General features: G+C 34.2%; 1 protein-coding gene across 1 annotated transcript; it reads right to left on the minus strand.

The window, feature by feature from the left end:
- Window positions 1-13,610: 13,610 nt before the first annotated feature.
- Window positions 13,611-15,995, minus strand: LOC126749030 (uncharacterized). The gene is made up of 2 exons (XM_050458636.1): window positions 15,545-15,995; window positions 13,611-15,480 (listed from the first exon to the last, which is right to left on the minus strand). Exons 1-2 carry the CDS (start codon window positions 15,652-15,654, stop codon window positions 13,782-13,784), a joined length of 1,809 nt encoding a protein of 602 aa, XP_050314593.1. The 5' UTR covers window positions 15,655-15,995; the 3' UTR covers window positions 13,611-13,781.
- Window positions 15,996-16,196: the final 201 nt, after the last annotated feature.

Consider the following 16,196-nt stretch of genomic DNA (forward strand, 5'->3'; position numbering starts at 1 on the left):
AATAACATAGGAAGAGCGAGCTGATACAGCACACTAATCCCTAAGTCCTGGGACTAAATTGTTATTTAAATTAGATTGAAATAAACGATTAAATTCAAGACAAAATATGAGGTCCTGTGTAAACAAATTACGTTGTTACAATAGTTAAATCATAATCATATTTCGGCTCTTCGTTCTTGAGGTCACTAAATTAGATAACTATGTAGTACGGCTTTCGTACGCTAGAGGCCACAAGTTTTCAGAGATTAACCAAAATATTTTTGGTAATATGGGCACTTTTCAGAATTCACCGGTTGAATTAACTGGTTAATCAACAATTTTTGGGTAAATATCAGGTTGCCGTTTGATTACTTAAACATTCGAAAACGCTTCGGTTGATTTTCATATAATTTGTTTGACAGTTGGCAGCTTTAATAATATCGATTCCTATTTATGTTTATATTTTTAAATTTATCAAAGCAAACCAAACAAAATATAGAAAAAATGCTATAAAGGTTGCTACTGTTTTGATATTTAAGAAACTAAAAATCAATCAAAAACGACACGGTTCCATTTTAAGGGTCTTAGTTTTAGTTGCGTAATCATTTTTTTGGCTTTTATAGTCGGTACCTAAAAACCAACAAAATGAAAAAAATTGTTGTATTAAAGTTTTCTGTTATCCTTCTGCTATTCATATAATTCACTAATAAAAAAGTCACTCGACCATCAAAACAAACTCACCAAATTAAAATATCCACAAAAAATCAACATGAAAAATTAGCAACAAGAAATTTACAAAAACTAACGCGGAAAAAAATACAAAATTAGGTTATGCATATTAGGAATAATCTATTTGACCGAGATTTCACCTTAAAAATTTCGGTTAATCCGATCCCTCGTCGGCACGAACTTAATAAATATACCTGGACTGCTAATGCATATGGCTACGATACCCAAAAATGACCACTGCCTGGTGGCTGCCATTTTTATAGTGGTTTGGTTTGTGGTTTTAATGGCTTCTGCTACGAAGCAATCTGCCAGCACGATTTGGATATTCGGGAAAACTGTCGGGTATGTACCCTGTTCCCCGAATCGATACTTTCACAATTTTTAATACTGAAATGCACGGTGACGCCTCCCATACGATGCATCCGGCATCATCCGGCCTGGCTACCGGCGTGAATAGGTTCAGCTACTACTGGCAAAGGGCAAGGGCAGGAAAGGGTCTAGGAAGGATAGGAAAGGAAAGAACGACCACGTGTTGACTGGGTGCAGGATGACGCGGAAGTAGGCTTTATTCTTTCACTAAATTTACTTCTTAAAGGCACGTTATATCCAACGGCAAGGGGTAGGAAAGGGTTGAGGAAAGGAGTTCGAAGGATAGGAAAGGAATAGAACGACCACGTGTTGACTGGGTGAAGGATGACGCGGAAGTGCATTTTTATAGTGGTTGTGTCCTTTTGATGTCGGTCACTCCGAACATTTTTAGTATTGCCAACAAACAAATATAATCAATAACGGTAATGAAGTTGACGACGCTGACGTTTGACGTGTAAGTATAGCAGATTGCCTACTTTTTGGCGATTTGTAAACGACGCTTAGGTATATCGTCTGCAACAGGCGATATAGCTTTCTCCTTATTTAATACGTGAATAATATTACCATCCTTATTTAAAGATATTTGGTTCACTGTTTCTCAAATATAGAGTTGTTCCTTTTTACTATATAAACCCTTGCTAACTACAAACCCTCATAAAATCATCTATATTTTAATTTTTATAGATGGTTGTACCTATTAATGTGGAAACACTGTATATAGAAGGAAAGTAAAAGTCGTTATAGTAAAAATAGAAAAAAAAAATATGTTCATAAAATGAAATAAATTTGTTAACTAAATAAAAGCAAAAACTTAAATGAAGATCATCATTTTTATGGTATTAGGATTTATAAGATTCAAGTATAAGTTTAAATTTGTAAGATTCAAGATTATCAGAATAATAAAACAAATAATATAAAGTGCATGCATATATTCCAAGTTAATTGAAACTTGCTCTCATTTTAGGTGAGTATTACTTTCTATCATAAATTTTAACAACATTCTTAAGTACAAGAAAAATCTAACGTAACTAAAATTCTTTACTAAGTGTAACTTTCTATTTTGTATTTGTAAACATAACCTCTCAAAAACTTTAATTGTTTTCTTTCCCTACAATTGACACAACTGAAATTTGTCAGAGTGACCAACATCGAAAGGACACAATCACGTAAAATGGCGGCCCCCTAGTAGTGGTCATTTACTTTTCATTGAATTGGCAGTCCAGGTATATTTATTAATTTCGTGCTCGTCGGTCGTAACCAGCTGATTTCACCAGTTAATTTTGAAACATGAGTATCTGTCCGCTGGTGATAACCTATTTACATTCTGTCACTTGTCAACTTCATTAGGTTTTTTATGCGTGAACAGATAACTCGTTTTTCGTTGTTTCCCTTAATTTAATTTTTCTTGAATATACTAATAATTCCTTCTTTTTTATGGAATTTTCAGTTTAATATGGGTAAGAGTTCTAGACGTAGGCACTCCCGATTGAGGATCCAAAGCTGTGAATCGATCCAAACGCTCTAGATTTGGGTCAAGGTCTAAATATTGACCTGAATCAAAGCCTAAGAGATTTTGATAAGAGGCCCCACGCGTTTGAGAGTGCACTCAGTTAAATTGCCAACAATATTGAGTTACGGTTAAAATTAATGAGGCCCCGGAGGCTCGACTCACTCTGACTGGGACCCAGAGTCTTCTCTATGTAATACGGTACGCCTCATTAGATGCAGACATCTTGGCTTGCCTTTGGGGAAGATTCTCCCCAAAACGCTACATTTGGTAAAAATTCACACTGCTTTGGGACAGCGTTGGGATACTAAGATTATTATCAAAAGGCATAGGTAAAGAGGAAAAAGAGAAATTATGCCAAAAATATCCGCCACCAGAAAATTTCCCAAAACTAAAATCTTCAATTAACTCTAAAACTCTAACCTTAAAAAAGATAAGTTCTTTTTATAAGACCAAAACCAGTTTAGTGCTGGAATTACAGCTTTAAGGGTAGCCTTTATCACAATCTTATCAGAGAACGAGAAAGGGAGCGGAAGAAGAGAGGTAAAAAATATTGACTCCCTTAAGCGATTATTCCAGATTATTTATTATTATTAGATTGATTATTAACTGACCTACACCATGGTCTCTCGGTGACTAGGAGGAGTCAGATTACTCCTGTTTTTAGCAAAAGTAACAAAGACATTGCTCTAAATGCCCCAATTGGCAATTTTCTATTTGATAAAGATTTTTCTGAGTAACGCAAAAATGCTAAAGCTATAGAAAAATCAAGTACAACAACTGAAGGTTTCTACAACATCTGAAGCCAATAAAACTGAACCCTTTAAAAAACCCAGTCCTTAGTCATAGCAGTTTTTTAAACAAAAGAGGGTCGTCTCACCAATTGAGGGAAGGGAGACAAAAGAGGGCCAAATTCTCTCTAAAGAACGGAGATTATCACCAACCGAAATACAAACAAAATTAGATAAAAAGGTAAGCATAACTATGATTGCTGGTCGGATATCCTGTTTTACTAGAGAATGGAGAAAAATAACTGACAATTGCATAGTATTGTCCGGGCCTTAAGGCTTAAAAATTTCCATTCAAAGCAATATCCCTCAGATCCTCTTAAATTTATGTGATGAGGACAAGTTAGCCTCTCTCTTACAGAAGATGTCAAATAATAGGGTGATAGAGAGAGGCCAACCTGCAAGAAGTCAGTTTATCTCTCCATTCTTCTTAACCACCAAAAGTGACGGTTGTTATTGTAAACCTTAAACAGTTAAATAAAAACATGACACCATCTCATTTTAAAATAGAAGATTTCAGAACTATCACAAAATTGATGCAAAAGGGTGGTTATATGGCGTCAGTGGACTTAAAAGATGCATATATAAAAATCAATTGTTTCAATTTCTCTGCGTACCTTTTGGCCTCTCAATAGCACCGTTTGTTTTTACAAAGCTCGTGAAATGTAATGTAAAATTTACAATTACACTTATAGAATCACTAGGCTTTATAGTGAATTATTCTAGAAGTGTTTTAAGTCTTTCAACTGAGTGTACATTTTTAGATTTTGTTTATAATAGTGATAATATGATCCTAGCTCTACCTCTAGAGAAAAGATTTAAAATCTTCAACATTACAACCAATAATTGACAATGAAAAAGAAAAACGAAAAATTAGGAAATTTCCTTATAGCACTACTCGTATCTGCCTTTCCAGTTATTAAATATGGCTGTCTTTACATAAAATCTATTGAAAGATTTAAAACTAGGGCTTCAAGGTAGTTATAATGCTTATATTATAATATTTTCTCATACTTCAAAAACAGGTTAGGGGTCTGTTTCTCATAATAAAAAGCAACATGTATGGTGGACTTTACAAGAAAGCTCATTCCCACATAAACTATTTAGAGTTGGAATCTGTCCTTTCACGCTTTAAAGTATTTTTCCAGCCATTTAAATTCATTTAATTAATATAATTTAATAATCAATTATTTAATTCTTAAAAAAAATTACGATACAATGGCAATGTTGTGTTACATTAATCGTATAGGTAGCACTAAATACCCCCATTTCTTTAAGTTATCTAAAGAAATTTGGCTATGGTGTGAGGCCAGAAGTTGGTGGTTTTTTGCCTCTTGTGTTAATTCAATAAATAATTTGGTATATTTAGAATCTCGTTTAATGTCTTCAGAGATTGAATGGGGACTAAGAGAGAAAGCATTCTTAACGGTTAAGCAGAGGTTTGGTTCCCCAAACATAGATCTTTTTAGCGCCCAAATTTTCAGTCCTTTGTAGTAAAATGCCTTTAGAATTTGTTAGTCAGACTTTTTCTTTTTCACTTTTCCTCCATTCTCCCTTATTCTAAGAACATTAAATAAGGTAGTTTAAGATAAACCATCGTAATGGTACCAAATTGGGAACCATGGTACCCTTTATTTAAAAGCCCTTTAGTGAGCAAACCTATATTCTTCAATTCTCAACACGGTCTAATAAATCCTTGATTTCCCAGAGCAAGTGACCCACTAAACACTTTCCTGGTGGTACGGCACTTATCAAGAAGATATCACTAAGACACGGGATATGGAATTCTGCTAGAAAAAACAATGAACAGTGTTTCAGATGGAAGTAAGTAACGTAATTGAAGTTCTTTAATTAATTTTAGATTTCAAAAGTATTTCCTACCGATCATTTAACTCGTATAAAAGTACTGTTTCTCTGATTTCTATTGACAGTATAGGCAATCGACCACAAGTTAAAAGATTCTTTAAAAAAAATATCTTTTAAATTTCTTTAAATCTCAGTAATTTGGGGACGAACAAAGAAGAAAGTATAATTTCACTTGGAACCCAGAGCTAGTCTTAAATGTCTGACCCCTACCCTAATAAGAGTCTGAGTAAAGGCATTCTTATTCATACATCAAATTGAAAAGAATATTATAGGCACTAACGACCTTATTAATACTTTTACACCCAAAACTAATAATACATCTTTAGGAGTGTTCCCCGTATACAACCATCGCCGTTGTTATACGAGGGTATAACTTTAAAGATATCAAGTTGATAAATGGCAGAATGTAGATAGGTAACAAGCAGATAGACACTACCAGAAATATTTTGGTTAATCTTTGAAAACTTGTGGCGTCTAAAGTACGAAAGCCGTACTATATAGTTCTCTAATTTGGTGATCTTTTCGAATGAAGCGCCTTATATAATTACGATCGAACTTCACACGTAAGTTCGTTTGATCAAATAATATAGTGGTAAAGCCAGGTCAACATCTTAATATCGTATTTTTAAGAAAAAAATTGGTCTTTTTCCTGTATATTGTAGCGTTTTTTCCGTTTGTTAAGGTGTGAATTAAAATAATTGATACATGAACAAAAACATACATGAAAACCGTCAACTGATTTATTTACGCACTTACGCTACTAAACACAATCGCCTATGACTACTAAAAATATTTATCTTCAATATATTTATTGACCATTATTTATGATCGATTTATATATAGCGCCAATATTCCGAATTGCACTGGACTAAATTGTCAACTGACTTCGTAGTGGCGACGTGGCTCCTTATATATTCGGCAGAACACTGTCCGGAAGACTCGCTAACCTTCCATGCGTCTCCAGAGTGTAGTGCCATGTGCCCGCTTGTGTCATTCCGGAATGAAGGAGAACATATGGTATTAGGTGCCAATATCCTTACAATAACATTTTTGAAGGTAAATTTCTTAAAAGTAAATCAAAATTAGATATGAGAAAATGGGTGACTTAATTGAATAAAAACAATTTTCTTTCAAGTCTGATGGATTGGTACGCTGGTTAGTAAATATGGCAGATCTTTCACCGTGACACAACGTGTCACTTCAATATACCAATGTCACTTTTAACAGAAACTCAAGCTCTGGGTCTCCCTGATGATGGACACTGGTGTCCGAACCATGCTGCAGTTTTGAGCTAGTTCCAGTTCTCTCACAAAAAATCTACAGAACTATATATTTAGAATAAAAGAGTAAAGGAAAATTATACGTTTTTCATTTTGCTTTAAAAATATTCAATTAATAAATTGAGAGTTCAAGAAGCCATCTACACTGTATCAAATTTTTCAGAATTTTTTATTAAAATATCGATATTTTAATAAAGTGTGAACTTTTTTTGGGGTTTACATTTGTTTGTATATGTTGTCGCCTTGATAAGAAAACCTCGTAACTCCATTTTTTTGGCCAAATTGATCTTTTGCGCCATCTTTTGACAAAAAAGCAAACTCACTGACAGCCTTTCACTGTTTTGCCCATCGAAAGGCTATAAAACAAAACTTATAGTACATAACTTTACGGTATATAATCTTAAAACCAAGGAAGGATTTTTTTCTTTGGAAAGAAAGCGAAGGAGGATTAACTGGCAATGAATTCTCAGGCATACTTTCTTATTTCGTTGAATAAATGGTTGATTCAATGCATCCTGCCATTGAGCGGCAAATCAGACATAGTAAAATAAATCTTCCGGGCCGATTATATCAGTTGTTGTCAAAAAGCAAGGACTGATCCATTTCCGTATAAGACTAAATATATTACACATATCTTCTTTAACCCATATAACCCTGAATTATTTTTTCTGAAAAATCACGTTAAAACCCATTATGTGAGTTTACAATGGTGCAAATAGCTGGGGCAAAATGTTTAATTAAAAATCAAATAACAGTTTTTTAAATAAAGGGGGTCCTTTTAAAAGGACCGTAGGTATATACATGCCTAAAAGAGTAAAACAACGTTGAAAAAAAAATTTATTGACTTAAACAATATTATTATAAATAAAGTAATTTTAGAAATTACATAGTGTGAAATTGACGGAAACAGTCCTTGGGGTGCAGTCCAATATTGCATTTTTCACATTGAAAATTAGCCTTCTTGCAGAAAACTCCACACTTTCTTTGGTTGGTTTGGTAGACCACCATATGATCAATTCGATCATATCGAGAATGTTCTTTGTAACTCCCTGATCTTCTTGAGGCCCCACGTCTATTCAAAACCTTGTGTGTTTCTAATAGTTCAACGGCTACGGCTCTTCTGAATGCTAATTGATCAAGTTTGCCCCCATCAAATCTGTGCAACATGCATTCTGAGTGGACATATCAATACACTGACTAACCAATGGAAAATACCATTTTTTCCCTCTTATTGATATGCGGTATTGCCCAATATTTTGATCGCTGCGATCGACACCCCCCATATTTTCGTTGTAACCTTTTATTGGCTTACGTTGATCAATGTAGACGTATTGTTTTTTTTTATGAGAACCTCTTTACTTTATTTGTTGGCAGTATGCAAGAAGCTTTAGAAGCAATGGTTATAACATTATTATCGTTCCATCGACAAATAACTAATTCGTTGTCCACCAATGCATACTGGTAATCACCCCTGGATTTTTTTTTGAAGCCTTTACATCAGTCAATGGGCACTTTGTCAGCCTGTTATCTTGGATGGTTCGAGTAGCTCTTAATTTTCTAAATATTAGTTCTTTTATTAGTGACAATGATGTAAAGAAGTTGTCAAAAAAGATGTGAAAATTGCTAAATCCTGTCGATTCTAAGATGTCTGCATACTGTAAGACTACAGATGCGCCGAGTCCTAAGTCTTTATATTTTTCAGATAAAATGGTAGTGGACCCTTGATAAGATTCAAAATACATTATGTATCCCAAACGAGTAGTTCCTACCCATAATTTATAACCCCATCGTATAGGTTTTCCCTTGATGAACTGTTTGCAGCCATGGCGCCCAAAATAAGGCACCATCGCTTCATCCACGGAATGGTTTTCTTCTATTGGAGCAAATTCTAAAATGTTTTTATTTAGTTCATGAAAAAGTGGTCTTATTTTCGTAAATCGGTCATCTTTGTCTAAATTATTATTGTCAATGCAACGAAAATTGCTCATCAAATACTGGAAACGATTTCTCGAAATCGAAGAAGAAATGAGTGTGTTATTTGTATCTGCGGAATTTTACCAGTATATTTTTTTCCTAGACACGCTGCAGTACCCACTTACAAGTAAACTCCAATAAAGCAATATATGTCGTCAACTGTTACATCCGCTTGATGATTTTTTTGTGCGGCATATAAATTTGTACACTGAACAATTTCTTCAATAAGATTTTGATCAAAAAAAGATTTAAAAAGACTTGCAGGAGAACGGTTGTTGTTCTGTGTGTGAGAAACAGGACTCCAGGCTGGCAAAGTTTCCTTCAAATCTTTGCCAAGCAAATAGTGAAAAATTTTTAAATTTTTCTCTGAACAACTCTAGATAAAGGCAAGTCATCCTCGTCATCCCACTCACCTTCTACCACATTTGCTATTTGACCTTCCTCAGCTGCTATATCTGCTTTGCTATCACATCGCCATTTCCCCCACCATCTTCTTCATTTTCACCCAAAAGAATTTCTACAGTTCCGCGCAACTGCGATCCTGGTAAATTATTCAAAACGACGTCATTTTCGTCCCCGGAATCTTCGTCCGTGTTATTGTCATTGGCGTTTTCAGGTGGAAAAAAATAATTTCGTCGGGGATATCCGCAACGTTGTCGATGTCCTCAATTTTTTGTAAGAGTTCATTTAACGAAAGTTTTTTTTCCAAAATCTAAAACAAAATAGTGCATTTAGTCAATTTTACCTTTTTACTTATAGAGTGTGTTTAAAAAGTGGATAGTACCTCTTAAACCTACAGTCCTTTTAAAAGGACCAGATAGTTCAGGGACACATAAACTCAAACTTTGCTATGTTTTTGTAATCATCACAAAAGATTATAAAAATACAATGTTCGCTTTAAATTTTCTATACAAAAAAACATGTTAAGTTTCATATTTTAAACGTAAACTTACCTTCTTCTTTTGTATGCACTCATTTTTTTTTGCAACGTTGAAAAAAATTGCAATTTTATTTTCGCTCCAATTTCAATTTTGCTACAACTGACAAAATACACAAAATATAACCTCAAAACGTGCAATAGTAGATAAACAGGTGTTCTATGTTTTGAGTACTACTACTGCCACCTATGTAATAGAAGCTGTAACGCGCCTACCTGTCAAAAACGTAAACAATGTTTTTCGTCCTTTTAAAAGGACCAGCGGTTCAAATGGGTTAATAATTTTGAAACATTAAAGTTTTTCTCTACAATACGCCCTGGTAGAACAAAGGGTGATCCTGTAGTCACTGACATAAAGATGTCTTCTTAATTACTAAATTGAATTTAAATTAAGGCATACTGATCCATGGACTACATTAAATTCAAAGATGTAATAAAAGAAATCGTCCATGTAAATATCATGAGATTAGTAACTTATATAAAGAACGCTGAATAATTAAGAAACAGAAATACGAACACCTTAAACTTTTAAAAACTACCTGATTTATCTTTTATCCTGATTATCACAAGTTTTATGATGACCTTTTGCTTGAATAATATAAAAATGGAATTTAAAATATATATACATATATAGAATTAAAAACATTTATGTTTGCATTCATACTAATATTTTTTTAATCGAATAAAAAACAGTTTTTAACGTATTATTTTATTTTAGAAAACCGCGTATATCCAAATTTAAAATTTAAAGAGTTTTTAGGAAAACCACGTAAAAAAAATCCTTTTAAAACAAAGAGAAGTATGTTTTTTAATAAAAACTGACTAGGAAATCCTGGACAAATAGTTTTAATTATTTTAACTTAATTTTTGTACTTTATAAGGACAACTTAGATTTAATTAAACAGTATTCTATAGTTCCTGTAAAATTTCTTAAAATGGAGTTACGCGGATTTCTTATTAGGGCGACGATATGTTTTAATTTATTTATAAAAGAAACATGATTATTTCAGTATTACTTATTAGTGAAATAATTTGCAATTTAATTTTGGGAAAGTTTTTCCGATTTTGCAATAGATAATAAATGGAAATGAATAAACGTCTTAAAAATTCAAAATCTTTTTCAAACATATATTTAGTAAGGTAAATTGATAAATTTTGTAATACGTGGCTGTTTTTAAGCAACCAAATCTGAAATTTCTTTTATTACTTGCATATTGTTTTAGTTGAAACCATTATTGTAAAACTGAAGAGTTTCCAAGTTTTTTTACTGCCCCGAAGGTGTAAACCAGCTTCTAGTTCAAAAATATCCGGATTGATCATCCCGAGTTTTTTTTCAGTCTGATAAACACTTTTTGGTTTTCCAATTTCACTGCAATAATGCAGCTCTTCTCATACCAAAACGTTTAATCTACTTTTAGTTAAAATAAGAGCTAAAACACACGGAGCTGTTTGGGAGCGTTTTGTGCCGAGTCGGCCGCCGATCGGCAGCCGACTGCTTCGAAACACACGGAGCTGTTTGTGAGCGGTGTGGGCCGAGTCGGCCGCTAGCGCTTCTCTCGCGCGTGTTGTGGAAAAAAAAATCAGTTCGCTGTTGTCAGATGTATAGCGAAGACATTCGAAATGAGTTCATCCGACAGTAGTAGTAGTGATGAAGAGTTTCTTTTTTTATTAACTGCAAATGTATTATCACAAACAATTAAAAAGAACAGAAAGCGGCGGTTTTGGATACACCCTATAATAAGGGAAAGGACACATATTCCAAATCGCGGGTCTTAACTGTATCTCATTAATGAGTTTGTCGGTATCGAGCATGGATAATTCCATTTTTACTAATAATTAACTTACACACTGACAACACTGCCTTTTCAAACAGCTCGAAAAACGCTCTGCGTGTGTTTCGCAGCACTGAATACCCATAAATGATCCGCCGACTGAAGTTATAAAAACGCGTTCGGCACATGGTTGATGCGAGGGTACGCGCTGCTGCCGACTCTGAAAGTTTTTCGTGTGTTTTGAAACACACAAAGCCCATAAACGATGCTCCGAGTCGGCCGCCGATCGGCAGCCGACTCGGCACAAAACGCTCCCAAACAGCTCCATGTGTTTTAGCTCTTATACAGTTTAAAACAGACTAACAATTGAATGCGGATTAGTAAACACGAGTAACACATCGTTCGTGTCAGTCACGTAAATTTTTTAAATTTACCCGCATTATCAGATATACATATAAATTTATCTAAAGGTGTTTCCAATAGGGAACTGCACATTTTTTTTTATTCTGCTATTTTGTTGTTGCATATATATTTATGCTCCAAAAATATATATGCCAAATAAGACCGCTCAATTTTGTAAAATAAATGTGTAATCAATACTTAAAGTTTGAACATCTACTCGTCGAACATTTAATACGTCGTTCAAAACTCCGGATAAAATATTTATTCGCATTCCCGAAGATAAGGATATACACAATTTTAGTCCGCTTAACTGCAATCTATTAGCGACTAACCATTACGTTGATTATTATATACGCTATTAATTCAAAAATAAAGCCTTAATTAACCAAATTCTATAACTTTAGAGACTTTTTAGACTTAAGAATTTACATTACTTCTTTAGGTCATAAACACAAATTTCTACGGGCGAATTAGGAATATCAAATATGTAAATACGGATTCATTCGTAAATAAACAAAGATTGTCAAATGTCTCGTCAACAAAATATTATTTTATTATTTATTGGGAGTGGCTACTGTACGAGTACGATTTAAAAAAATCGTGTTTTAATCGTTTTTTTTGTATGTACCCACGCATATACAAGCACACCTCTAATTGTGTATTCACCGATAATTCCTCTTTTCCTAACTATTATCCCAGTCCCTAAATAGGACTCAAACGACTACGTAACCCACTATTTAGTGCCAACCCAAGGTTCCAATCCCTTTTTGCAATCCCAACTACACATGTGCGCCAACCACATGGTCCCATGTGCGCACACGGGGCTGCCGCCCCATGTGCCCACTGTGCCCACCTTGTATGCGCACACGTGTGCATATATTATGGTTATATAAATAAACAAATACTTACCTATAATGAGACACGACAGAAAATTACGATAATCGTACGAGTACAATAGCCACTCCCAATAAATAATAAAATAATAGTTGTTCAGGTAAGTGACATTTGACAGTCTCTTTTATTTATGAATTAATCCGTATTTAGTATTTACATTATTTGATATTCCTGATTTGCGTCTGGAAATTTGTGTATATGACCTAAAGAAGTGATGTAAATTCTTCCAAGTAACAGAATTTGGTTACTTAGGGCTTTAAATTTAAATTAATAGCATATATAATGGTCAACGTGATGGCTAGTCGCAAATATAATATAGTTATGCCGGGTGTAATTGTGAATTATACGTAAGTAGAAAATCCTTAATAAATTTTTAAAATTTTGCATTTTTTTTACTTCATCCTCACTTTTTTATTAATAAAATGTTCAAACTTAACATTCTATGTAAATTTAAAAAAAATCGTTTTTTACACGCCTCTTTAACTTTAACGTACCCAAAATCGCCGAAGAAAATGGCTAAAAGCTTGCCGAAGAGACATCAAAGACATTTCGGACAAAAATACCGCTCTTCACGTATGTAAAGATCATTTTAATGTAGGTACCTATTCCTATTACGAACAAAAAAACATAATTTTCTTAGTATAACCTATAAAATTGTAACATAATAATATTTAAAATAGTGACTCTTTTCGTCTAAATAATGATAATTTTTGAAGGTAAAGACTAAGGATATATCTACATAAATTTTTTTATGTAAATATGCAATTTTAATACTTGTTGTTTTATTTCAGCTTGAAGAAGATATGGAAAACTATGTCAAGTTTAAACTGATGGGTGGAAAAAAGAAAATGAAACCAAATGTAGTTCCCCATATGAGGCCATTATTTGCAAAACTCGTCCTATGCTTTAAAGCAAATTGTTCAGGAAATGAAAAAAATGCTCACAGAACTACTAATGCATTATAATTTAGCTGTTTTTTTTTACTGGTAGCTTCGTAGGTACAGAAAAGCAAAACCACTAATTAGAAATCTAAAACGCTAAAAATGTTGCTAAAAATAAATAAATAAAGTGCATAGAGAGAGTTTTGCAAATAAAATTAAAAAAATATATATCTTCTAGTTCTTCCCTTTATTAATCAAACATGATAATAATATTAAAACTAGGGTGAAAGCATAAACAAATCCTAATTGCGTTTATTTAACTGCATAAAAAACAAAGAAACATTTTTTCTAACAAAAATAAATGTTGGAAATTCAGTCAAAACAAAATGAAAATATAAATTATTCAAACAGGAAAATCCTCAGTTTGATTTTGGCATCCCTCCAACTTATCGTCTTCTTCGCGTGCAGCGGCAGGCTTTGTGAGATGACTTTTATAGAAAGTTAATTGTGGAAGACTCCTCCAATCGTTTCCGTAATGTTGAGCCAGCAACTTGTCAATTGTACTTTTGTCACCCTTCAATTGATTGCCTAATGGTATCTCTTTAGGCGATAGCGAGGAAACTTTGCAATTTTTTTTGCAAATACCTTTAGGTTGCCCAATATTAGTGCGATAATTAGGTTCGCCTTGCACCAGAACAGTACCATTATTCCTGATGAAAATGAAACGTTTTGCTTTATTGAAGGCAAAATGCCACGATGAGGGATTCTTCACTACTCTTTTGGTCTCTGCTCTCCAGTCGAATAGTCTCCAGTCAACCCCTAACTTTCGAACAGTGGCATGTTTTTTAATTATGTCATCATATTGACAAGGTTCGACAATTACTGGTGTCTTCTTTATGTCCTTTTCGACCAAACCAAAAACCCTGTCGGGAGGGATGAAGGAATGTCCAACCATCGGGAAAATCAGTTCCAGACATTTAATGTTTTTTGGCGCCCCTTCTTGAAGCCAGTGGGCCAGCATTGCCATCATTATAGTATTTTTATTTTGGCCGCCACACCCGTCGGCAAATAAATTTATTTTTGTTACGGAATTTTCAAAATTGAAGTTAATCAAAACATCTCGAACAGCCGATGTTATAGCATTAGAATGTTTCGGAGATTGAATTTCGGTCCATAAGTATGAAAAGACATTTGTGACTCTTAATTGAGTCTGGGAGCTACCACATACGACTGTGAAATTATGGTAATTAATTTGCTGGCTAAAGTAGGCAGATTGGTCAGGCAACCGTGGTAAGGCCAGATTCTTTTGACAATCAAAAGAAAAGGTAACTGTTGTTGGTTTAGTGTATTTAAGTAATTTGAAAAAGGTTTTTGCCTTCAATACGTGGATGCGATGTTCCACAATTAATTGATGCCTACCACTCGCGGATGTCATTGATTTAATCTGTTCTTTCGTCCTCAGGCAGAAAGAACAACAGTCAGTCTGTGGGGTCCCAAATGCAATATTGTAATTAGCATTTACATATTTTTTGAAATAACTTATTTTTACATGCATACCTTCCGGGGTTTTTGCCAGATATTGATTGTAGAGCTTTTTAAAAGAAAGGTCACAAGGTAAATACATCCGGACACTTGACTTGCTTCGGCAATAGTGCGATTCAACACACTGAATTGATTCAATGAATTGCTTTATGCTTTTTTGCTTGTCAATATTTTTTACACCTACTCGATCGCCACCTCTGCGTTCCTTTGGAAGAGCCCCGAAAAGCACAAAATTTCGCATTACCCTTTGAATTCTATCTTTACTAAAATTTGATATTTCCAAAAAGGCATTTCGGCATACCCTTATCAAGTGCCCATCCTTCAAACGGATATTGTATTGTATAGAAACCTGAGCGTGGTCTGTTTTACCTCTTTTGGGTTTGTTTCCCGTGCAGCAAGCCAGTATTCGCCTATCTTGTTCTATCTTGTCTTTAGATTCGTACAAGTACGCGTGACACTCCTTGACCTGCGCCATCGTTAGTGTCGTGCAATAATAAGGTTGTCCTGGTCGACCATCATGCTTGCAGGTCGGATACGTTGCCAGAGTCTGTGGTAAATGTCTAGAATAGAACAGCAGGGATTAATTAAAAGATTCTATGACACATTAAAAAATGATATACCTACCGCATACGCTTGGCAACATTTCTTTTATAGTTTTTTGGCTGACGTTCTTTCTTACGTCCTTTCCCAGCAGGGCTAGGTAAAACACTTGAACTAGCATGTAGTATTTCCATAGCAAATAAGACGTTAAAATAATAATTGAACACTGAACAATATCAACAATCGTTGAAATAAGACGGACGATAACAACTAATATAACACACGCTGCGACTGCAAATAAGACGTAAAAACACATAAACAGCTGCAAAAAGTCACGTGAATATTCTAACGCGCGCTATTGGTTCAAACGCATTCAGCGAGTTTTGCAACTAATTTCGCGAAGCATAGAGCCAGTTTTGCAAATTACAAGCCTTTTTGATATGATATTTAGGTATCAAAGAGCCTGTTTAGCGCGGAACTGACTCGACCAAACTATTAGCCTTATAAAAATGAACATTTCTGACACAAAAAACAATTTTCGGTAAAAATGTCGATTAGCGAGTTTTGCAAATAATGGCCTCATATATTCAATTGCCAGCCCGACAGAAAAAGGTCATTTTTACACCCCCCTAGAAGCAGCTGTTAAAAGGGGTAAGCGAAGGCTTCTTGATGAAGCAGTATCTTATTTGGACAATCAACAAACAGTTGCTACTGCTAACCAAACCCAGGATCAGGC

This window comes from Anthonomus grandis, chromosome 22 (assembly GCF_022605725.1).
Source record: "Anthonomus grandis grandis chromosome 22, icAntGran1.3, whole genome shotgun sequence".
In the NCBI taxonomy this organism is placed as follows: Eukaryota; Metazoa; Arthropoda; class Insecta; order Coleoptera; family Curculionidae; genus Anthonomus; species Anthonomus grandis.

Bases quoted from the DNA above. Each gene is read 5' to 3' on its own strand.
- LOC126749030 (XM_050458636.1), bottom strand. From the start codon at position 15,654: ATGGAAATACTACATGCTAGTTCAAGTGTTTTACCTAGCCCTGCTGGG. The intron at 15,481-15,544 runs GTAGGTATATCA...GTTCTATTCTAG, and splicing joins AATGTTGCCAAGCGTATGCG to ACATTTACCACAGACTCTGG.